The sequence below is a fragment of the Cherax quadricarinatus genome, chromosome 1 (genome assembly GCF_038502225.1).
Source record: "Cherax quadricarinatus isolate ZL_2023a chromosome 1, ASM3850222v1, whole genome shotgun sequence".
Classification (NCBI taxonomy): domain Eukaryota; kingdom Metazoa; phylum Arthropoda; class Malacostraca; order Decapoda; family Parastacidae; genus Cherax; species Cherax quadricarinatus.
In genome coordinates, this window is record NC_091292.1 from 17,589,069 (window position 1) to 17,615,541 (window position 26,473).

Here is a 26,473-nt window from a genome sequence, read left to right on the forward strand (position 1 = left end):
CCAAGCCCAGGCCGAGCATATAAAATCATTATTGCTCGTTTCTATAATATGTTCTTTGGTCCTGGGTAAGAGAAAACAGAATTTTTGAGAGGCTAATTGCACTAGATCACTAGTGCAGTGATATATGAATATCTCAGAAGTAAGTTATTGACTTATTTCATGAAGCCCACCATTTATTATTGAAGTAAATGCAATAATATTGACAGGAATTGTAAAAAAATTATTGTTCTACAGTTGGCTTGTTTTATAAGTACCAAGTCCCAAAACCACCTTTTGTCATGCCATTTTGGCTGGGTTTCTTGCCAAATGTCATTTTCAGTAAATATTGAAGGAGGGGTGTTAATGTTGCAGTTTAAAAACTGTAGTGTAAAGCACCCTTCTGGCAAGACAGTGATGGAGTGAATGATGGTGAAAGTTTTTCTTTTTTGGGCCACCCTGCCTTGGTGGGAATCGGCCAGTGTGATAATAAAAAAAAAAAATATTTTTTTCAGTAAATATTTTTTTTTTTGCTTGTAACTCAGATTTTGGCTCGCAACTCAAAGCAAAAAATCAACTGAGCGACAGCTCGTAACTCAGAAAACTCGTATGTTGGGGAACTCATAAGTCAAGGTACCACTGTATTCAGTAAAAAATCAACCTTACTATAACTAATAAGGAGGTGTAGATGTTCTGAAGGTCCCGGCGATTATGATTATACCTAAAATATATGAGAAATTAGTGAGAAATGCACCGAGGGAGGGAGAGAATAGTAAAATACAATGTGTCCTCTTCTTGCAAACACATTGTATACCTGTATTTTATTTGTAATGGTCAATACTCCCCTCAGAACTTAATTTCCCATTTAAAACCATTATACACTACTGTATACAGAAAGCTTAGAGTGCACCAGAGTCTTAGAAAACATACATTCTCATTAAATTATAGTAAGCCCTCTCAGAACACTTGGGTCATGTTCCTGAAAATTGGTGCATTACGTAAATTGAAGTTAAATAAAGTAAAGAACACATGGGAAAAATAGGGTTACATCCTGAACATCTCCAAATTTCTCAACCAGGATTTTTTGCTTACTATTGTAATAGACAAAGGTTACTAAAGTATAACTTGCCTCATGTTAGTCATTAACCCTTTGAGGGTTTTGGTCGTACTAGTACGTCTTACGCGTAGGGGTTTTTGACGTACTAGTACGCATAAATTCTAGCGGCCTCAAATCTCACAGGAAAAGGCTGATAAGCCTAGATGTGAGAGAATGGGTCTGCGCAGTAGGAAAAAAATCTGGGACCCAGTGGTGCATTGTGGGAATGCCATCATAGTACACAATTTCCACGGTGCCCTGCGGTTTCCTCACTCCCCGGCGAACTGGGACACTTTTGTTCCCCAGTGACAGTTCTAATACAGATGGAAGTGACAGTGAACATGAGTTTCAAGGTTCTGGTGAGGTTTTGACCGAAACTAATGACCATAATATGGGTAATAGTGAGGAAAACCCAGACAACCCACAGCCTTTCACCTCTGGTGCTGGGCCGTCGTTCAGTTGTACCAGAATGTCCCAGACTCAGATGTGAGCATTGGTGATGATAATGATAGTGATTATGAACTACAAGCTCTTCAAACTTGTTCCAAGAATGGAGGAGGAGGAGGAGGCAGAGGAGGAGGAGGCAAGAGGAGGAGGAGGCAAGAGGAGGAGGAGGCAGAGGAGGAGGAGGAGGCAGAGGAGGAGGAGGAGGAGGAGGAAGAAGAAGAGGAGGAGGAAGAAGAAGAAGAGGAGGAAGAAGAAGAAGAGGAGGAAGAAGAAGAAGAGGAGGAAGAAGAAGAGGAGGAAGAAGAGGAGGAGGAGGAGGAGGAGGAGGAGGAGGAGGAGGAGGAGGAAGAGGAAGAGGAGGAGGAGGAAGAAGAAGAAGAATACGTAATGATAACAATAATACATAATAATAATACATAATAATAATAATACATAATAATAATACATAATAATAATAATAGGTAATAATAATAATATGTAATAATAAATGTTCACCCATGACAGTAACAAGATAAGGGGAGATAACATCTGATAAGTGCTGACGTTTGATGAGGGTAATTGAGGGTAGAGCTGATGCCAAAAGATAAGATGAACATCACCCTCCCTTTGTTTTTGCTGGTATACTAACATTTCTGTCTGTCTATTTGCCTGTCTGTCAAGCTCCCTGTCTATCCATCTAGCTCTCTGTCTCAGAGAGCCACAAGACTGCGTCATCAATTTTACTCACATCTTGCAGAGTATAGCACTTTGTCTGGGTTTCTTGGGTTATCCTAGGTAATTTATACTATGTATACTTGTATTTATGTGTACCTGTGAGACAGAGATAGACAGACAGATAGAATGAGGGAGAAAGATAATTAGATAGAATGGAGGAGGGGAAGCAGCATCCGACCCCATTGTTTTGACAGGCCGGAGGGGGAAAGACTAATGAGCCAATATGTCACTTTGACAGCTGCTGACTCCTTGTAATTTACACTATGGACGAGAAGGAGAAGGAGGAAGAGGAAGAAGAGGAGGAGGAAGAAGAGGAGGAGGAGGAAGAGGAGGAAGAGGAATAAGAGGAAGAGGAGGAGGAAGAGGAATAGTAGGAGGAAGATTAGGGGGAAGAGGAGGAAGAGGAAGAAGAGGAGGAAGAGGAAGAAGAGGAGGAGGAAGAAGAGGAGTTGGAGGAAGAGGAGGAAGAGGAATAAGAGGAAGAGGAGGAGGAAGAGGAATAGGAGGAAGATTAGGGGGAAGAGGAGGAAGAGGAAGAAGAGGAGGAAGAGGAAGAAGAGGAGGAGGAGGGTGGAACACTAGTACACTGGTACTGGTACACTAACATTTCTGTCTGTCTATTTGTCTGTCTGTCAAGCTCCCTGTCTATCTGTCTATCCATCTAGCTCTCTGTCTCAGAGAGCCACAAGACTGTGTCATCACTTTTACTCACATCTTCAAGCAGAGTATAGCACTTTGTCTGGATTTCTTGGGTTATCCTAGGTAATTTATACTATATATACTTGTATTTATGTGTACCTGTGAGACAGAGATAGACAGACAGATAGAAAGAGAGAGACAGATTGAAAGAGATAGAATGAGGGAGAAAGATAAAACACCATTGTGAATGACACCATGTTTCAGAGTTCCACAAGCTGCAGAACTAATAGGAATATGTTTAGTGACTGTATATTGGTATATATATTATAGAACAATAATAATAAACATTGTTTGTTTTTGTAAACAAGTTTTGTACCTGATAATTATGTTTGTGTGCTTATTGTGTTGTATACAACGAGTGTATATATGTACATTGCACCTTACTTTGGTCTCATAGGCCACATAAGTTATGTGAAAAAATAAAATAGTGAAAAAAACAACAAACCTTCAAATACAAGTAAATCAAAGTTTACCGGGTGAGCGGCAATCGCCGCTGTTGCCATACGCGGCTCATTTTCTGCAAACTTCATGCATCCATATCTCCGTAAGTATTGATGGTAAATTTTTTTTGTTTATCCTATAATGTTTAGAAAAAAAAACTCTATTTTTTCATAAGAAAAAATAATTTTTTTTTTTTTTGAAATTTGGCCGACCCTGAGAACGAGTTTCGGAGAGGGCCTCTCGACCCTCAAAGGGTTAATGAAGGCATTTGAAGAATTTGAGTTGAGTTTGAAGTAGCTGAGGTTGCTCAGTGGACACATTCATATGTGAATACACCTACCATCTGAGTTACAACCTGCTCGACATATGACCATTCGACTTACGACCGTGTTTTGTTTGCCAAATTTTTGGGAAATAAACAACTGCTTGTGTTGTACAGTGTTTTTCCTAAACCTTACAGTATAAAATACAGTACTAACAGCATAAAAAGTAAAGTAAAAAATGAATTATCAAAATAAAACAATAAAATAAAGTCATTACAAAAATGTGATGTTGATATTCAGTAGTAAGATTCAACTTATGTCCATTTCAACTTACGACTGGTTGGTCGGAACCGAACTCAGTTGTAAGTCGGATGGTACCTGTATCTTTGTAATAAAAGCCATAGTTTCCTTACAAAATTGTACAAAATAATCTTGAACCTACCACACCAATTCCAAATGAACATATAACAAAGATAAATACATTTAATACTAGGTAGTAGGTTGGTAAACAGCAACCCCCCAGGGAGGTACTACCGTCCTGCCTAGTGAGTGTACAACGAAAGCCTGTAATTGTTTTACATGATGGTAGGTTTGCTGGTGTCCATTTTTCTGTCTCACAAACACACAAGGTTTCAGGTACGTCTTGCTACTTCTACTTACACTTAGGTCACACTACACATATATGTACAAGCATATACATACACACCCCTCTGGGTTTTCTTCTATTTTCTTACTAGTTCTTGTTCTTGTTTATTTCCTCTTACCTCCATGGGGAAGTGGAACAGAATTCTTCCTCCGTAAGCCATGCGTGTTGTAAGAGGCGACTAAAATGCCAGGAGCAAGGGGCTAGTAACCCCTTCTCCTGTATATATTACTAAATGTAAAAGGAGAAACTTCTGTTTTTCCTTTTGGGCCACCCCGCCTCGGTGGGATACGGCCGGTGTGTTAAAAGAAAAAAAAGAAAAAAATACATTTAATACTAGATAGTGGGTTGGTAAACAGCAACCGCCCAGGGAGGTAATACCGTCCTGCCAGGTGAGTGTACAACGAAAGCCTGTAATTGTTTTACATGATGGTAGGATTGCTGGTGTCTTTTGTCTGTCTCATAAACATGCAAGATATTAGGTACGTCTTGCTATTTCTACTTGCACTTAGGTCACACTACACATACATGTACAAGCATATGTATATACACACCCCTCTGGGTTTTCTTCTATTTTCTTTCTAGTTCTTGTTCTTGTTTTATTTCCTCTTATCTCCATGGGGAAGTGGAACTGAATTCTTCCTCCGTAAGCCATGCGTGTTGTAAGAGGCGACTAAAATGCCAGGAGCAAGGGGCTAGTAACTCCTTCTCCCGAATAATATACTTAATTTAAAAAGAGAAACTTTCGTTTTTCTTTTTGGGCCACCCTGCCTTGGTGGAATACGGTCGGTTTGTTGAAAAAAAAAAACATTTAATACTAGGTAGTAGGTTGGTAAACAGCAACTGCCCAGGGAGGTACTACCGTCCTGCCAAGTGAGTGTACAACAAATGCCTGTAATTGTTTTACATGATGGTAGGATTGCTGGTGTCTTTTGTCTGTCTCATAAACATGCAAGATTTCAGGTACGTCTTGCTACTTCTAGTTGCACTTAGGTCACACTGCACATAGATGTACAGGCATATGTATATACACACCCCTCTGGGTTTTCTTCTATTTTCTTTCTAGCTCTTGTTCTTGTTTATTTCCTCTTACCTCCATGGGGAAGTGGAACAGAATTCTTCCTCCATAAGCCGTGCGTGTTGTAAGAGGCGACTAAAATGCCAGGACCAAGGGGCTAGTAACCCCGTCCCTGTATATATTACTAAATGTAAAAGGAGAAACTTTAGTTTTTCCTTTTGGTCCATCCTGCCTCGGTGGGATACGGCCGGTGTGTTGAAAGTAAGAAATACATATAATCCTAGGTAGTAGGTTGGTAAACAGCAACCGCCCAAGGAGGTACTACCGTCCTGCCAAGTGAGTGTACAACGAAAGCCTGTAATTGTTTTACATGATGGTAGGATTGCTGGTGTCTTTTGTCTGTCTCATAAACATGCAAGATTTCAGGTATGTCTTGCTACTTCTACTTGCACTTAGGTCACTCTACACATACATGTACAAGCATATATATATACATACCCGTCTGGGTTTTCTTCTATTTTCTTTCTAGTTCTTGTTCTTGTTTATTTCCTCTTACCTCCATGGGGAAGTGGAACAGAAAGTTAATGCAAAGAAAAAATATTATTACAAAAATGTGGCTAGCAGCATGAGCTGGGCCCCTCAGTACAGTATATCTACCTGAAGGGTGTTCCATGGGTCAATGCCCCTGTGGCCTGGTCCAAGACCAGGCCTCATAGTAGATTAAGGCTTGATCAATCAGGTAGTTACTGCTGGCTGCACGCAATTCAACATATGAACCACTGCCTGGCTGGTTAGGTATACTAACTTAACCCTTTGACTGTTTTGGTTGTATATATACGTCTTACGAGCCACCATTTTTGACATATATATATATATATATATATATATATATATATATATATATATTTTTTTTTTTTTTTTTCTTTTTTTTTTAACAAGTCGGTCGTCTCCCACCGAGGCAGGGTGACCCAAAAAAAAAGAAAGAAAATCCCCAAAAAGAAAATACTTTCATCATCATTCAACACTTTCACCACACTCACACATTATCACTGCTTTTGCAGAGGTGCTCAGAATACAACAGTTTAGAAGCATATACGTATAGAGATACACAACATATCCCTCCAAACTGCCAATATCCCAAACCCCTCCTTTAAAGTGCAGGCATTGTACTTCCCATTTCCAGGACTCAAGTCCGACTATATGAAAATAACTGGTTTCCCTGAATCCCTTCACTAAATATTACCCTACTCACACTCCAACAGATCGTCAGGTCCCAAGTATCATTCGTCTCCATTCACTCCTATCTAACACGCTCACGCACGCTTGCTGGAAGTCCAAGCCCCTTACCCACAAAACCTCCTTTACCCCCTCTCTCCAACCCTTTCGAGGACGACCCCTACCCCGCCTTCCTTCCCCTATAGATTTATATGCTTTCCATGTCATTCTACTTTGATCCATTCTCTCTAAATGACCAAACCACCTCAACAACCCCTCTTCTGCCCTCTGACTAATACTTTTATTAACTCCACACCTTCTCCTAATTTCCACACTCCGAATTTTCTGCATAATATTTACACCACACATTGCCCTTAAACAGGACATCTCCACTGCCTCCAACCGTCTCCTCGCTGCTGCATTTACCACCCAAGCTTCACACCCATATAAGAGTGTTGGTACTACTATACTTTCATACATTCCCTTCTTTGCCTCCATAGATAACGTTTTTTGACTCCACATATACCTCAACGCACCACTCACCTTTTTTCCCTCATCAATTCTATGATTAACCTCATCCTTCATAAATTCATCCGCCGACACGTCAACTCCCAAGTATCTGAAAACATTCACTTCTTCTATACTCCTCCTCCCCAATTTGATATCCAATTTTTCTTTATCTAAATCATTTGACACCCTCATCACCTTACTCTTTTCTATGTTCACTTTCAACTTTCTACCTTTACACACATTCCCAAACTCATCCACTAACCTTTGCAATTTTTCTTTAGAATCTCCCATAAGCACAGTATCATCAGCAAAAAGTAACTGTGCCAATTCCCATTTTGAATTTGATTCCCCATAATTTAATCCCACCCCTCTCCCAAACACCCTAGCATTTACTTCCTTTACAACCCCATCTATAAATATATTAAACAACCATGGTGACATTACACATCCCTGTCTAAGACCTACTTTTACCGGGAAGTAGTCTCCCTCTCTTCTACACACCCTAACCTGAGCCTCACTATCCTCATAAAAACTCTTTACAGCATTTAATAACTTACCACCTATTCCATATACTTGCAACATCTGCCACATTGCTCCTCTATCCACTCTATCATATGCCTTTTCTAAATCCATAAATGCAATAAAAACTTCCCTATCTTTATCTAAATACTGTTCACATATATGCTTCAATGTAAACACCTGATCTACACATCCCCTACCCACTCTAAAACCTCCTTGCTCATCCGCAATCCTACATTCTGTCTTACCTCTAATTCTTTCAATTATAACCCTACCGTACACTTTGCCTGGTATACTCAGTAAGCTTATTCCTCTATAATTTTTACAGTCTCTTTTGTCCCCTTTCCCTTTATATAAAGGGACTATACATGCTCTCTGCCAATCCCTAGGTACCTTCCCCTCTTTCATACATTTATTAAACAAAAGTACCAACCACTCCAACACTATATCCCCCCCTGCTTTTAACATTTCTGTCATGATCCCATCAGTTCCAGCTGCTTTACCCCCTTTCATTTTACGTAATGCCTCACGTACCTCCCCCACACTTACATTCTGCTCTTCTTCACTCCTAAAAGATGGTATACCTCCCTGACCAGTGCATGAAATTACTGCCTCTGTTTCTTCCTTAACATTTAAAAGTTCCTCAAAATATTCTCGCCATCTACCCAATACCTCCATCTCCCCATCTAACTCCCCTACTCTGTTTTTAACTGACAAATCCATATTTTCCCTAGGCTTTCTTAACTTGTTTAACTCACTCCAAAATTTTTTCTTATTTTCATTAAAATTTCTTGACAGTGCCTCTCCCACTCTATCATTTGCTCTCCTTTTGCACTCTCTCACCACTCTCTTTACCTTTCTTTTACTCTCCATATACTCTGCTCTTCTTATAACACTTCTGCTTTGTAAAAACCTCTCATAAGCTACCTTTTTCTCTTTTATCACACCCTTTACTTCATCATTCCACCAATCACTCCTCTTTCCTCCTGCCCCCACCCTCCTATAACCACAAACTTCTGCCCCACATTCTAATACTGCATTTTTAAAACTATTCCAACCCTCTTCAACCCCCCCCCACTACTCATCTTTGCACTAGCCCACCTTTCTGCCAATAGTCGCTTATATCTCACCCGAACTTCCTCCTCCCTTAGTTTATACACTTTCACCTCCCTCTTACTTGTTGTTGCCACCTTCCTCTTTTCCCATCTACCTCTTACTCTAACTGTAGCTACAACTAAATAATGATCCGATATATCAGTTGCCCCTCTATAAACATGTACATCCTGGAGCCTACCCATCAACCTTTTATCCACCAATACATAATCTAATAAACTACTTTCATTACGTGCTACATCATACCTTGTATATTTATTTATCCTCTTTTTCATAAAATATGTATTACTTATTACCAAATTTCTTTCTACACATAGCTCAATTAAAGGCTCCCCATTTACATTTACCCCTGGCACCCCAAATTTACCTACTACTCCTTCCATAACATTTTTACCCACTTTAGCATTGAAATCCCCAACCACCATTACTCTCACACTTGATTCAAAACTCCCCACGCATTCACTCAACATTTCCCAAAATCTCTCTCTCTCCTCTACACTTCTCTCTTATATATATATATATATATATATATATATATATATATATATATATATATATATATATATATATATATATATATACATAAATATATACAGACATATATACATAAATATATACAGACATATATAAATAGATATATATATATATATATATATATATATATATATATATATATATATATATACATACATACATATATACATACATATATACATACATACATACATATATACATACATACATACATACATACATACATACATATACATACACACACAGTGGACCCCCGGTTAACGAACTTTTTTCATTCCAGTAGTATGTTCAGGTGCCAGTATTGACCGAATTTTTTCCCATAAGGAATATTGTGAAGTAGATTAGTCCATTTCAGACCCCCAAACATACACGTACAAACGCACTTACATAAATACACTTACATAATTGGTCGCATTTGGAGGTGATCGTTAAGCGGAGGTCCACTGTATATATATATATTTTTTTTTTTTTTTTTTTTTCAACAAGTCGGCCGTCTCCCACCGAGGTAGACAGCAACCACCCAGGGAGGTACTACCGTCCTGCCAAGTGAGTGTAAAACGAAAGCCTGTAATTGTTTTACATGATGGTAGGATTGCTGTTGTCTTTTGTCTGTCTCATAAATATGCAAGATTACAGGTACGTCTTGCTACTTCTACTTACACTTAGGTCACACTACACATACATGTACATGTTTGTTTATACACACTCATCTGAGTTTTCTTTGATTTTATCTTAATAGTTCTTGGTCTTATTACTTTTCCTTTTATATCCATGGGGAAGTGGAATAAGAATCTTTCCTCCGTAAGCCATGCGTGTTGTAAAAGTCAACTAAAATGCCGGAACAATGGGCTAGTAACCCCTTTTCCTGTAAAGATTACTAAAAAGAATAAGAAGAAGAAAATTGTCAAAGTGAGGCAAAGAAGGGAATGTATGAAAGTATAGTAGTACCAACACTCTTATATGGATGTGAAGCTTGGGTGGTAAATGCAGCAGCAAGGAGACGGTTGGAGGCAGTGGAGATGTCCTGTCTAAGGGCAATGTGTGGTGTAAATATTATGCAGAAAATTCGGAGTGTGGAAATTAGGAGAAGGTGTGGAGTTAATAAAAGCATTAGTCAGAGGGCAGAAGAGGGGTTGTTGAGGTGGTTTGGTCATTTAGAGAGAATGGATCAAAGTAGAATGACATGGAAAGCATATAAATCTATAGGGGAAGGAAAGAGGGGTAGGGGTCGTCCTCGAAAGGGTTGGAAAGAGGGGGTAAAGGAGGTTTTGTGGGCGAGGGGCTTGGACTTCCAGCAAGCGTGCATGAGCGTGTTAGATAGGAGTGAATGGAGACGAATGATACTTGGGACCTGACGATCTGTTGGAGTGTGAGCAGGGTAATATTTAGTGAAGGGATTCAGGGAAACCGGTTATTTTCTTATAGTCGGACTTGAGTCCTGGAAATGGGAAGTACAATGCCTGCACTTTAAAGGAGAGGTTTGGGATATTGGCAGTTTGGAGGGATATGTTGTGTATCTTTATACGTATATGCTTCTAAACTGTTGTATTCTGAGCACCTCTGCAAAAGCAGTGATAATGTGTGAGTGTGGTGAAAGTGTTGAATGATGATGAAAGTATTTTCTTTTTGGGGATTTTCTTTCTTTTTTGGGTCACCCTGCCTCGGTGGGAGACGACCAACTTGTTGAAAAAAAACAATATATATATATATATTTTTTTTTTTTATTAACACACTGATTTTATTAGCACACCGATTCCCACCAAGGCAGGGTGGCCCGACAAAGAAAAACTTTCACCATCATTCACTCCATCACTGTCTTGCCAGAAGGGTGCTTTACACTACAGTTTTTAAACTGCAACATTAACACCCCTCCTTGAGAGTGCAGGCACTGTACTTCCCATCTCCAGGACTCAAGTCCGGCCTGCTGGTTTCCCTGAATCCCTTCATAAATGTTACTTTGCTCACACTCCAACAGCACGTCAAGTATTATATACTCAAGTATATATACTCATAAATTCTAGCGGCTTCAAATCAAGCAGGAGAAAGCTGGTAGGCCCACATGTGAGAGAATGGATCTGTGTGGTCAGTGTGCACCATATAAAAAAAATTCTGCAGCACGCAGTGCATAATGAGAAAAAAAAAACTCCGACCACTTTTTTTTTTTAATTAAAATGCCGAATTTGTGGTCTATTTTCGTATAAGTATTTATGGTTGTATTCTCGTTTTCTTGGTCTCATTTGATAGAATGGAAAACATATTATAGAAATAGAGGCTATTTTGATTGATTTTACTATGAAAAGAACCTTGAAATGGAGCTCAAAGTAGGGGAAATGTTTGATTTTTGCCGATGTTCAAAAGTAAACAAATGATGTCATTTTGCAATAAATGTCCAAGTAGCCATTCTAATATGCAGTCATGAATGGGTTGACATTATTTATACAATTATTACAGTATTGCAGTAGTCTGCATGACAGTAAATCTTCTATTTTTTGTTTGAATAAAAATTCAAAATAGAAAGCAAAAGTAATATCAGAGGGGCCTGGAGACATGACTGATGAACAAAGAAAATGTTATTTTAGAGCCAGGAATGTCTGCATTGTTCATTCTGGACCCTATTTTGAAATTGTCATATTTTTTAATTTTCGTGAAATTGGCCAAATTGCAAATTTCTGACCACATTCTTGGGTAGTTGAAATAGGTAAATTGGCAGTTTCTTGTACTCATTCGATAGAAGAAATGGAGCTCTAAAGAAATAGCTGTGAGTTTGGTCGACTGGAACAATGGAATTAGCCGAAATTAGGGCTCAGAGTGGGCGAAATCGCCGATTCGTAGATATCGCCGATGTCACTAACTTCTCGAGAGCGTAATTCCGTCAGTTTTCCATCAGATTTCGTTCTTTTGGTATCATTACAATCGGGAAAAGATTCTCTATCTTTTTTTTTTTTTGTGACACCAGAAGACACCTCAGGATTTGAGGTTGCGACAGTCAAGGGGTTAAGGTATCTGTCCAATTTCCTCTTGAAGACAGTCAGGGGTCTATTGGTAATTCCCCTTATGTATGCTGGGAGACAGTTGAAAAGTCTTGGACTCCTGACACTTATTGTATTATCTCTTAGTGCACTCACAGCACCCCTGCTTTTCATTGCTTGGATGTTACACTGCCTGCTGAGTCTTTTGCTTTTGTAGAGAGAGATTTTTTTGTGCAGATTTGGGACCAGATCTAGGATTTTTCAGGTGTAATTCACGACGCATCTTTCTCGCCTTCATTCCAAGGAGTATAAATCAGTGGATTTCAAGCTCTCCCAGTAGTTGAGGTACTTGACTGTATTTGTACATGCAGTGAAAGTTCTCTGTATATTCTCCAGGTCTGCAATTTTGCCTTCCCTGAAAGGGGTCATTAGTGTACAGCAATATTCCAGCTTAGAGAAAACAAGTGACTGAAAGAGGATCATCACTGACTTGGCATCCTTTGTTTTGAAGGCTCATTATCCATCCTATCATTTTCCTAGTACAGCGGACCCCCGGTCATCAGCCAGTTCTGTTATCAGCCAATTCAGTGATCAGCCGTTTTTTCAGCACCCGGTTATCAGCCATTTGGGATGCGTCCATCCGCCAGCTGGGGCCACTTGCGTGTCAATTTGGCTGTCTCTCTCGGTGGCTGAGGAAGCTTCTGCTCATACATCCAAACATTTCACTTATTTCCCACTGTAGTTTGTGTTATTTGTGCAGTGCAACTGTGAAATAAGTAACCATGGCTCCAAAGAAAGTTCCTGTAGTAAAGAGAGAAACACCATGGAATTTAAGCGTGAAGTGCTAGAAAAGTTTGAGTGGTATGAGGGTGGTGGAACTTGCCAGGATGTACAGCAAGAATAAATCAACAGTTACATCCATCCCGGCAAAGAAAGAACAAATCAAAGATGCTAATGTTGCAAAAGGAGTAACTTTTCTTACTAAACAAAGGCCACCAATAATGGAAGAGATGGAAAAGTTATTATTATTGTGGATTAAAGAAAAAGAATTAGTGGGAGACAGTGTTGTGGAGTTGATTATTTGTGAGAAGGCAAGGCAGTTGCATGAGGATCTTGCAAAGAAAATGCCTGGAACAAGTGCTGCAGTTTGTGAATTTAGGGTCAGGAAAGGATGGTTTGATAGATTTAAGAAGTGTAGTGACACACACACTGTTGTAAGGCATGGTGAGGCTGCAAGTTCTGACAAATGTGCGGCTGAAAAATTCATGCAGGAATTCAAGGGCTATGTAGAGGCTGAAGGATTTGTTGCCCAACAAGTATTCAGTTGTGATGAATCAGGCCTGTTTTGGAAGAAAATGCCAAACAGGACCTACATTACCCAGGAGGAAAATGCACCGCCAGGACACAAGCCTATGAAAGACAGGCTTACTCTTTTGTTGTGTGGTAACGCTAGTGGGGATTTCAAAGTGAAGCGTTTGCTCGTGTATCACTCAGAAAATCCCAGAGTGTTCAAGAAAAACCATGTCATGAAGAATAGATTGTGTGTGATGTGGAAAGCTAATCATAAGGCATGGGTCACTAGGCAAATTCTCAAAGAGTGGGTTAATGATGTGTTTGGCCCAAGTGTGAAAAAATACCTCCTGGAAAAGAAATTGCCACTCAAGTGCCTCCTGGTACTGGACAGTGCTCCTGCACATCCTCCAGACTTAGAAGACCAAGTATTTAGTGACTTCAGTTTTATAAAAGTGAAGTTCTTGCCTCCTAACACCACTCCTCTCTTCCAGCCCATGGACCAGCAGGTCATTTCTAACTTCAAAAAACTCTACACAAAAGCAGTGTTTCAAAAGTGCTTTGAAGTGACATTGGACACTCGGTTGACTCTAAGAGAGTTCTGGAGGAATCACTTCACTATCCTCCATTGCATAAGCCTTATAGGAAAGGCTTGGGAGGGAGTGACTTCCAGGACTTTGAACTCTGCTTGGAGAAAACTGTGACCAGATTGTGTCCAAGAGAGGGGTTTTGAAGGGTTTGAGGCTGACCCTGACCCTGCCAACCCTGTGGACTCTATTGTGGCACTGGGGAAGTCCCTGGGGTTGGTGGTGAGTGGCGAGGATGTGGAAGAGTTGGTGGAGGACCACAGGGAAGAGCTAACCACTGAAGAGCTGCAAGAGCTTCAACTTGAACAGCAACAGACTGCAGCTGAGGAACTTACTTCAGAGGAGGAGGAAGAGGGAGTGAAGGAGGTGCCTTCTTCACTGATTTAGAACATTTGTGCAAAGTGGGATGATGTGCAAAGTTTTGTCAAGAAGTACCACCCTGACAAAGCTGAAACAAGCCATATCTGCAACATGTTCAGTGACAAAACCCTGTCTCACTTCAGGGAAATCTTAAAGAGATGCCAGAAACGGAGCACTCTAGACAGTTATTTTGTGAGACTCTCAAGCTGGTCCTAGTGGCATTAAGGGGTAATTGCGTGTACTCAGCGCAAATGAAAAAATTTTTGCCAAAAAATTCACAAATTGAGTTAATCTTATAGAAAAATAGCTTAACTCTCTGGCAACACAATGGTACCAGATCATTGTTCTTCGACATTCCTGCAAGGAATTATGGTCATTTAAAACACCTAGGGTGACGTCACCACCCGCGGCAGGTGTGCTCACCTGTCGTCAATTTTCATTTTTTTTTTCGTGTATTTATTGTATTATTCTTTCTAAGATAATAATTGACGATTTGGCATCATAATACAGTGGGTGGGACTTATACGTAGACTTACAGCCAACCAGGAACCTTCTGGCACCATTTTGCTGATGTCATGGAAAATTCCAGTCTCGGGGTGGCCGGGGAATATGCTTCAATATAATGCTATTAAAGCTTCTACGGCTTATTTATCTATCACAATTGATCTAATATGACATAATAAACAATATAAATAACAAAGAAATATGGTAAATACTCCAGAATGAATAATTTATGGCATGTTCTCAGAGCGTTCCCTCTGGAATAAAAGATTCCCATCCTCAGGGAGGGGCTTCCATTCTCCTTCTTTCACCTCCAGGGTCCTTATATTAAAGAAAACGAACATGGGGTAACTATGATATACACTCGTAATGCTGAGAAAAATGCTATTTTCTCGAAAAATAAAAAAATCGGTGGTCCAGCTGTTTCGCGGATTATCTCGGAAGTAAGTTATTCGCATATATAAGCCAGTATATTCGTTAATAATAGCAGGAATGTAATGAAATTCACAGAGAACATAAAGGAAAGATTGTTTTACAAGCAAATGGAGGCCTCATTGAGATATCATAATTTGTTTTTGATTTTGTGAGGGCAAAAGTCAGATATTTGGCTGAATGTCAAAACCATACAAACTTTATTTTTTTTTAAGAATGAAGAAAGGATAAATTACAGTTCGGAGTCCATTTGAAATACAGTTTAGCATTGTTTTATGCGTAGATAATGCCAAAACAGCTTCTCCAAGTCCCATTACGAAATTACTGTTCAATATGTATGATTATTAGTAAATAATTTTTTTCTCAGTTGTTTTTTGAGCTATCTTATTGAAACTTGGTCACATTACTATTGAAAGGTGCTTCTTTACGTACAAAAAAAATGAAAGAAATCGAACGAAAAATAAAAAAGTTCAGAGAAGGCTTTGCTACCTAAAGTTCTTATGGAGGGGGATTCCCCTTCCAAACACTTAACTCCTCCCTGTCTTCCAGAAGCCAGCATTAACCTTCAATAAAGGTATGTAATATTTATACATGTAATTGTAAAAAAAAATATTTTTTGTGAATATTTTTGTCTGGAATGGATTAATTGTATTTACATTAATTCTTATGGGAAATATTATTTGGGTTTTCGGCCCTTTCAGTTTTCGGCCAACCTTCTGGAACGGATTACGGTCGATAACCGAGGGTCCACTGTAGATGTGATAATGACAGTTGTGATCTTGACATTATCACTCCCAAGTCCTTCACATTAGTTTTTCCTCTCTATTATGTGGTTAGAATTTGTTGTATTCTCTATGTATAGCTTGTCACAATCATTGCAAGGGATTGCATTGGTTTGGCTTAGTAGTGGTGTTTCTTACTGGTGAAGTTCTTGATCATAGTGGAGGCAGTGGTGGCTACTTGGAGATATATCTGACAATAGAGTTGTTAGGGACAATTATGTATTTTGCTTCTTTGGTGCCTTCTCTGGATGAGTTGTGATGTTATGTGCACTGCAGTCTCTGATGAAGTGAAGAGGGAAGTGAAGTTAGAAAGGCTCGTTCAAGGAAAGAGCCTTATTCCTCAAGAAATTGACAGATACAGATATCGAGAGCTTGGATGCCATGTTTAGTCTTGGTGTCATGATATGAATGAAAGAAGAGCAGACAATGTTTATTAGTTAAAGTAAACTCTCAGCATATGTAAATTGATAAATACATAACTCAAGATGTATATACTCTTGTACAATCAAGGACATCACTAGTAAGAAACCACCAGCAAGTTCATTTCCTTTCACTGATCATTACAAAATATGTGGGGAAAATATCTAGGAAGACCCCACAGATGCATTGCTGAACATCTGCATTTCATTGTGAAACTCCAAAAATTATTTGATTACTTACATGGCACATTACTTGTCAAGGAAGAGAACACCCAGAGATGTAGAATTCTAGAATCATCACACAAATTCATTTTAACTAGATCAACAGCTTATACAACATAGCTGTTGCTATTTTACCAAATAGCAACAGCTTAGTAGGAACACTGCAGTAGGCCTACTGCCCCAAGCTAGGCAGACTCCACACTCACCCCTTGTGTCACACCCAGCCTGATATTCCACCTCACTGTATTCACATGTTTATCTGGTTTTGTTTTCTCATAACACACTGGCTGTCTCCCACTGAGGTAAGATGACCTCTAAAAAAAGAAGAAACACTTTCACCATCACTCACTTCATTTTTGCCTTGCCAGAAGTGTGTTGATACTACAGTTCAGATTTCCCTCCAGGCTACAGTATACCTACCCCTCCTTCGAAGTGCAGTCACTGTACTTCCCACCTCCAGGACTCAAGTTCAGCTAACTGATTTCCCTAAATTACTTTATAAATGTTACCATGCTTGCACTTCAACAGCTCATCAAGTCATAAAAGCTAACACAGTACCTATACTCTCCAAAAGCACTCGAACACCCATCCTCTTGCCTCCCTTCATCCAACATGCTCTCACACAGCTGTTGAATGTCCAAGTCCCTCATATCCTAAACCTCCTTTACCTTCCCTCTCTCCAACCTCTCCTAATATAATCCCTGCCCTATCTTCCCTCCATTACAGATTTATTTAACCTCCAAGTCATTCTATTTTGTACCTGTAGGTGTATACTGATCTTGCAGTCACCCTTGTTGACCTAGTGCTGGTTACACTCTGTGGTGCTCTCCTTGTTTTCACTGTAAACAGTGACTGTGTTGATGTTTCTGTCTCTTCTTATTTCCTTATTTTAAGTCACTACCACTAAGTTTTATACTGACTTGTTCCTGTAGCCATGTACTGTATATCTTGCTCCTGGTTGTCCACTTATGTTTTTTAAGTGTCTGTCAAATTTTAATCTTGCAAGTAAATACATGTGTATGCTTGTACTTCCCTATTTGTACTTACCTATATGTGGTTGCAGGGGTCAAGTCCTAACTCCTGGCCCCACCCGTCAACTTGCCGCTTGCCAGATTAACGTTCTCCTAATCTCATGGGCCCTGTCGTACCTGCTCTTAAAATTATGTATGAAGCCTGCCTCCATCACTTCATTGAGATCATTTCACTTCCCAACCACTGTGAGACTAAAGAAATACTTTCTGACATCTCTGTGGTTTATTTGTGTGTTTAACTTCCATTTTTTTTGTCTACTCGTACCTGTTCCTCACCTCTCAAACAGTCTTTCCTTGTTTACCCTATCAATTTTTCTCAGTATTTCATATTGTTATCATATCTTCCCTAGTTTTGCTGTTGTCCAATGTTGTTAGATTCATTTTCGTTAGCTTCTCCTCATAGGTCATGTCCCATAGCTTTGGAATAAGACTCGTTGTATACTTCTGCACTTTTTTCCAGTTACTTAACCTGTTTTTTCAGGTGTGGGTTCTATATTGATACTGCATGTGTGTGTTTGTGCTCATGTGTGTGTTTTATGTGTTTTCTGGTTTCTCTCCTTGTGCATGTTCTAAAAAAAGTGTACAGTAATCCATTGTGCAGAAGCCCGTGGAACTCAGTTTTGTGAATCATTACAAGTACTAAATTAGTAAAGCACACATTTTATGTTCTATTTCAGCCAATGAGAATGTTTTTTCATCAACAGACATTTAACAGAGAAGTTACGTTCCACCGAAGAGGCCCTAGAACGTGAAAGGCGTCTTCGACATATGCAATTAGATGCTATTCGTACCTTGTGGCGAGAAATTCAAAAACTGCAGGCTAGTAAACGTGATGGTGTCAATACTCCCTCTACCCCAATAACACCTCTAACACCACTTACACCCTTGGATTCCAAAGAAGGAGCTGCTTCTGCTCCAGCAGGCACTAAAAAGTATTCTGAAGAGAGTGTAAAAGAACTGACCGAGTTTTGTGCATCCCTGCAAGGACAGGTGAGTAGAGCACTTCATTTAATTAATTACCAAATTAGTACAGCCTTGTTTAAGATCAGGCCATAGGGCCAGTGATCCTACATCTATTAACATTTAGTAATGTAAACCAGAGGACTATCCTTCCACAGTTGGATCCTGTGCCCTCTTGTTATTTTCATATTGATACAAGCAAATAAAAGTTATATGCAGAAAGTATTGATAAAAATTATTGAAACATAATTACTTATGTTTCAATAATTTATATCAAGTATTAATATATAAAACACTTATATAAGTATTTTATATATTAATACTTTATACGGTTTTATCTTATAAATTCTTTTGCTTGGGATATGCAGTTTTGCATGCAGATTATGTGTGTTGTTTTGTACAGTATTCAATGATATTACAAGTAATGATATTAAGCATCTCTATGTTGTTGCATGTAATGAGAATCAGTCAATTGACTCTGCAGTAGCATACTGTAAAATGGATGTTAGTCTTGCAAGCCTCTTTCTCCAAATCATTTTTAGTAAGTACATTTTATAGTGTTTCATTTAAATTTGTAAAGACGCTTTTGTATGAAGATGCACTGGTCCTTCCTTAAAGATATATTGCATTTTTAATTCACAACTATGATCACTGATAAGAAATTAATCAGAGCTTAGTGATAGATTTAAAAGAGCATCTGTCATAATCATTTTTTCTGAATATATGGATTAACTCTGTTGCAATCTGTAGATATAAGTTGCAGATGAAGATAATGTATTTAAGGTAACAAATTTGAATGAAATATTGTAAAAAAAATAAATGAAGCAAAATAAAAACTATTGTAATGTTTACATTTTTTAACACACCTGCCATTTCCCACTGAGAGAGGGTGACCCAAGGAAAGGAGAAACATTTTCACTATCATTCACTCTTATCACTGTCTTGCTAGAGGTGTACCAAAAGTACAGTTCAGATGCCTCTCCAAACTACATATATCCCCACCCCTCCTTCAGAGTGCAAGCACTGTACTTTCCATCTCCAGAACTCTAGCCTGGCTAACAGATTTCCCTGAATCCCTACACAAATGTTACCTTGCCCACACACTAGCAGCTCATCAAGTCCCAAAAATCATTTGCCGCCACTCCTATCTAACATGCTCACATGTTTACTGGATGTCCAAGCCCCTCACACACAAAACTTCATTTACTCCCTCCAATCTTTCCTAGGGTGACCCCTGGTCCACCTTCCCTCCACTACAGATTTGCATACCCCCAAGTCATCCTGTTTTGTTCCATCCTTTCTGAATATCCAAACCACCTCCATAACCCCTCCTCAGCCCTCAGGATAATACTTTTAGCAACCCTGCACCTCCTAAACTCCAAACTACTAATTCTTTGCATAATATTTACACCACATGTTGCCCTCAGACACAATGTCCCCACTGCCTCCAGCCTCCTCATTGCGACATTCACAACCCATGCTTTACACCCATGTAAGAGTGTTGGTACCACTATACTGTATTCTCCTACATTTCCCTTTTTGCCTCCATGGATATGTTCTTTGCCTCTATAGACTCCTCAGTGCACACCCACCTTTTTACCCTCATCAGTTCTATGTTTCACCTCATTTCTCATAGACCCATCTGCCAACAAGTCCACTTACAAATATCTGAACACATTCACTTCCTGCATATTCCCTTCTTCCAATCTGATATCCAGTCTTTCATTATCTAAATTATTTGTTACCTTCATCACCATGCTCTTTCCTGTGTTTACTTTTAATTTCCTTCTTTTACATCCCCTCCCAAATTCTTCCACCAACCTTTGCAGCTTCTCTTCAGAATCTTCCAAAACCACAGTGTCATTGGCAAAAAGCAATTGTGACAATTCCCATTTTGTATTAGATTCTACATATTTTAATCCCACACCTCTCCCAAGCATCCTAGCATTCACTTCTTTTACAACCTTATCTGTAAATCTCCATGAGGAAGTGGAAAAGAATTCTTCCTTCTTAAGCCATGTGTCATAAGAGGCAGCTAGATAGCCGAGAGCAAGGATCTAGTAACCCCTTCTCCTGTATGAATAACTAAATTTAAAAAGTGAAACTTTCATTTTTCTTTTTAGGTCACCCTGCCTCGATAGGATACGGCCGGTGTGTTGAAAAAAAAAAATTATAAATATGTTAAACAGCCATGGTGACATCACACATCCCTCTAAGGCTTACTTTTACTGGAAAATATTAGTGCTCTTGTTTACAAGTCACTGATTATTTGGCTAGCTTTGTGTACTTTGCACTGTAGTTATGCAGAAATGGCTGATTGGAGTGGATACTTTGATTTTTTTCTTTACTGTTGTAAAGTTTTATCAAGTTATAAAAGGTAACAGATATATTATTGAGTTAGTGGAATTTTTTTTCAATAGTGCTAGGGTTGTCATTCCTAATTTTACCCCAGGGAGGTGCCTTCCAGTCCCCAGGTTCTATATGAACCCTTCAGGTTTAGCACTTCCCCTAATAAAATATAAAATCCTCATTTTAAGCCCAAAATCCTAATTATAACAAAATTCTTATTCCTGTTGATTTCCAATTATTGAGATTTAGTTATGTATATAGTATAAAATAATGATAATTTTCCTCTGATTAGTACTGCTTATATTTATATTTTCAGGTTGGACAGCTTCAAGAATCATTGTCAATGGTTACACAAGTGATGAATGCATTTTGCAATCTACCAGGGTCACAGTCACTGCTCACAATGTCCCAGTCTAGTGGATCAGGCCATGAAAGGTCACCAGGAGGAGGTGATTCACCACCATCTCAGAGTGTAGCATCAATTCCTGTTCCTCTCAGTGAATCAGTAACCTCACTCACACACTCAATACGTGCCCTAACTACTTCAATTGTGAAATCTCCATCAAATCATAATGATAATACAATTTGTGTTGAGGGTATTGTTGGTGTAGGTGGTAGTAATGTTAATAATAGTGGCAAGATTCATTGTGATGATGACAGTTGTGGAGATCCATCTAGTGATGGTTCAGATGGAACTCCAGTAGCTTGCCAGAAACAGCCACCCCATTTAGATCAGTTTATAAACCCAGAAATGATTAATTCCATGACTTCTGTAGCCTCAACTGATCTTAATGCAACAGCTCTTGACGCATCTACTCTTTCTGTTGATTCAACCGAGGGTGGGGAAGCAGATACAACTGGTCGTGATGAAGCTGAACTCTCAGAATCGAGTCAGTCATCCCTCTCTGGAAGTTTATCTGGAAGTCACTCTGGTAATCAGTCAGAAGGTGGCCGACAAGCTGCTAGTCAAGGCCCACAAAGACCGTCCTCCTTGCCAGTTCCAAGGCCACATACCCCCCGCACCACTACTTCTTGACCCTCGTGCCCTCCTTCTTTGCTGGCACTACACCCAACTCTATGCCCCAGTCTGCGCCCTGCACCCCGTGCTATCCAGCACTATGCTACTGCTCTCCTGTCATCGGTGCTCACTGATCTCACAATAATTGCAGATCAGAAACCACGATGAATCCCCCCCCCCCCCACCCCTTCCAACAAAAATTATGGCAGTTAAAATGTTTGTGAGTCATAACAGAATACTGTAATTAAAAGATATAAAATAATTCCAGTCCATTGCTAATGTTATTAATACTGTATTACTTTTTTAATGCAAAACATTTCCAAGTCTGAAATCAGTTACATTTTACTTCAACTATACACCAAAAGAAATTAAAACATATATAATATAATTCTTATAACAGCTGTATGCACAGTGATTGACATGTGACAAGTTATATAAAGATTTGCAATCTAATGCAGCAATATCTCATTGAGACTAAAGTGTGCACAGGGTGTTTGACTTATGGATAATTATGAATACTAATAAAAATCAGATGTCTCTTGTTCAGACAAAATGTTCTTAAATAGTGAGATTTTTCCAAATTGAAAATTTAAATAATTCTGAATTTCCAAAAAAAAATTCAAAATTAAAGCATTTGGATTTTTTTTTTAACACACTGGCCGTCTCCCACTGTGGTAGGGTGACCTGAAAAAGAAGAAACACTTTTTCCATCATTCACTTCACTAGATTTAGTGCTTAGTTTTGATTACAGCCTCTCTTCACTTAACGACAGAGTTCTGTTCCTAAGACCATGTCAGTAAACAAATTCGTCACTTTGTGAGGAGCATACTATAATGGTAGTGGGTTTGTGTCGAGCATCTTTAATATTGTTTTAATGTCACCTTTGCACCATTGATAACATTTCTGGTATATTTTTAGATGTTTATACAGTAGTGTACTGTATATAATGATAAACAGAAGAGAAGAAATCAGCTCTAATATACATTATGTAGATATGCCTACTGGTCAGAAAACCCCTCATAACTCCAAGTCATCGGTAAACAAGTACATTGCTAAGTGAGGAGAGGCTGTATAATAATAATCACTCCATCACTGTCTTGCCAGAGTCATGCTAATACTAACTGAGATGCCACTACAGATATCCCTAACCATTCCTGAGAGTGCAGGCACTGTACTTTACACCTCCACATCTCAAGTCTGAATTCCTTCACAAATGTTACCTTGCTTATACTGTAACAGCTTGTCAAGTCCCAAGAATCATTTGTCTGTCCCCACTCATTTCTACCATCCTCTAACATGCCTGCTGGATGTCCAAGCCTCTCGCACACATCACCTCTTTTACCCCTTCCCTCCAATCATTCCTATGGCAACCCCCCTGCTGCTAGCTGGTCTGCATATCCTCTAAGCAATCTTGGGCACAACTTTTTTGGCCCACAACCTTTTCTTGGTCAAGCGATTTAAGAAGGAAATGCACCTCCTCCTGCCTTATTGTCACCAATGACAGTTTTAACACAGTACTTGCAGCTAGCCGAGGGTCCCTTGCTGGACCAGGAACTTGTATTTTGGTAGCAAAGTGTTTGGCAAAGAGGTCAGCTTTCTCTTAACTACTAGTAGAGGTGGTCCCATTCTGTTAATTTAGAGGTGGAATGAGTTCATCAGGCAGATAACCTTGTCTGGTCTTAACCAGGGACCACTAGGTTTTGGAGCCTACTCTACCTGATGCTAGCTTTCTTTTTGTGTTCACCTCCCATTTAGCAATGGCCCACTTTTGAACCTCACCCATATGCCTACAGGCTCGTGTATGCAAGTTCCTGTTATAGGTGGTAGGATGTCTCTTATACCTTCATCATGCCTTGTACCTAGCAGTAGCAGCCTCTCTACAACTGAAGCCAAACCAAGGCTGATCTGTCGGCTTCATCACGTACTGCCGGTGAGGGATGTGTTCTTGTTGTAGATTAAGAATGTGTCCAGTGAAGGCTTTCACTTGGTTGTTAACATCCCCTTGGAGAAGAGCATTCCAATTGGTGGTGGCAAGCTCAGAGCAAAGGGCTGGCCAATTACCTTATTCTCATAGCCAGATAGTGCGTGTGGACTCCTCACTTCATTCTTTTGGGATCTTAAGTGTTGTAAAAACAGCCTTGTGGTCAGACGATCGAACATAGCCGAGGGGTTGACAAGTGACTGTACCTTCTGCCAGATCACTCACTACTGGGTCAAGGGAGGAGCCAGAGATGTGAATAGGGAAATCAACAAAGTTACTCATGTCAAACACTGCAAGAAGGTCATTATAGTCCATCTGTATAAGTTGTTGGTTGAGGTCACCAACAATTATGATATGTTGACAGTTGTATTGAAGCAGAAGGGAGTTCACATTTTCCAGTAGGAAGTTGATGGGGTCTGCATGTTGCCACTGAGGTCTGTACATTGCACATACTAGTACAGAGGTACTAGTGTTTATGCATAGCTTGAAGACCATCATATCAAGATGAGTAGGGATGGCAGCATCAATGTGCTGGGCATGTGCACTTTTAGAGAAGCACATAGCAACACCACCTCCTTGCCCTTGCCTGTCTCTTCTCATCCATGAGGTGTAGCCAGCAGTTCTTGCAAAATTTTCTGGAGTCCTGTCATCCAAAAATGTTTCAAAAACAGCTATCATGTCCGGACATTGAGTGTTCACAAAACTGTGTGTGAGCTCTCCAACACTGGCAATGAAACCTCTAATGTTGGCCGACAGGATGCAGATAGACTGGCTCCTCATGATGTGTTCAGCTTGAGGTGGTTGGTGAGTAAGGCATGTAAGGTGGCTGCTCTTGAGAGAGGTAGGGTACTGAGGCAGCTGCAGGGATGTAGGTCTGTGGTCTTGTATAAGGCGCATTACCCCCACAGGGTTTGACAAGGTTAAGGATCCCTAGTTTTATTGACAAGCTATTTACAGGTTAAGGATTCCTAACTTTATTGGCAAGCTTAGAGCTGTTACCTACATCAGCTCATTTGAAAGCATTTTTATTGTTATGAGACATACAAGTAGGGAACAAGATGAAGTTGGAGCCATATGTGGGCCAGCATTTTCATTTGATCAACTGACTTTATCTCGTTGACATCATTATGCTGTACAAATGTGTTCCATACTCAAGTCATCCTGGGTATATATGATCTCAGATGGAGTGATGTTCTGGAGAAGGGTACAGCCAGAGTGAAGTTGTTGCTTTCTGCCAGTCTTGTGGCATAAAAGCTTGTTTCACGCTGTCCTCGAAGTGGATCCAAGTGTGGTACTTTGACAATATTGGCCTCGTACATAGCAGTAAGGCCACCCACATCCCTCCTGTGTTGAAGGCTCTGCTGAAATGACAGATCTATCCAGGATGGGTCCTGGCGAGAGATGAGACATCTTGCTCTGTTCTCCACTCTGTCAAGCAGTCGCAGATGAGAGGGGGGGGCAGGCAAACCAAGAAAATAGAGAGTGTGTGTGTGTGTGTCTGTCTCTCTGTCTCTCTCTCTGTCTCTCTGTCTCTCTGTCTCTCTGTCTCTCTGTCTCTCTGTCTCTCTCTCTCTCTCTCTCTCTCTCTCTCTCTCTCTGTCTCTCTCTCTCTGTCTCTCTCTCTCTCTCTCTCTCTCTCTCTCTCTCTCTCTCTCTCTCTCTCTCTCTCTCTCTCTCTCTCTCTCTCTCTCTCTCTCTCTCTCTCTCTCTCTCTCTCTCTCTCTCTCTCTCTCTCTCTCTCTCTCTCTCTCTCTCTCTCTCTCTCTCTCTCTCTCTCTCTCTCTCTCTCTCTCTCTCTCTCTCTCTCTCTCTCTCTCTCTCTTTTCTCTTTTCTCTTTTCTCTTTTCTCTTTTCTCTTTTCTCTTTTCTCTTTTCTCTTTTCTCTTTTCTCTTTTCTCTTTTCTCTTTTCTCTTTTCTCTTTTCTCTTTTCTCTTTTCTCTTTTCTCTTTTCTCTTTTCTCTTCTCTCTTCTCTCTTCTCTCTTCTCTTCTCTCCTCTCCTCTCCTCTTTTCTCCCCTCCTCCTCTTTTCTCCCCTCCTCCTCTCTCCTCCTCCTCTTCTTTCCTCCTCCTCTTCTCTCCTCCTCCTTTTCTCTCCTTCTCCTCTTCTCTCCTCCTCCTCCTTTTCTCTCCTCCTCCTCCTTTTCTCTCCTCCTCTGGGCCCCACTATCCTCATGAAAACTCTTAATTGCTTTCAGTAACCTGCCACCTATTCCATACACTTGCAGCTTCTGGCACATTGCTTCCCTTTCCACCATATTATATGCCTTTTCTAAATCCATGAGTGCAGCATAAACTTCCTTATCTTTATCTTAATATAGTTTCTTGTTTCAGTATAAACACTTTGTGCATCCCCTACCTTTCCTAAAGCCTCCTTGTTCTTCTG

General features: G+C 39.8%; 1 protein-coding gene across 4 annotated transcripts in view; it reads left to right on the top strand.

The window, feature by feature from the left end:
• Positions 1–25,639, top strand: part of Cep97 (centrosomal protein 97kDa) — a 255,616-nt gene extending 229,977 nt beyond the window's left edge. For all 4 annotated transcript variants that reach the window (XM_053774178.2, XM_070100344.1, XM_070100200.1 and 1 more), the window contains 2 exons: positions 18,486–18,771; positions 21,407–25,639. In XM_053774178.2, the coding sequence (XP_053630153.1) occupies positions 18,486–18,771; positions 21,407–22,126 (1,006 nt within the window). In that variant the 3' untranslated portion in view covers positions 22,127–25,639. The remainder of the gene's footprint in view (positions 1–18,485; positions 18,772–21,406) is intronic.
• The last annotated feature ends 834 nt before the right edge of the window (positions 25,640–26,473 follow it).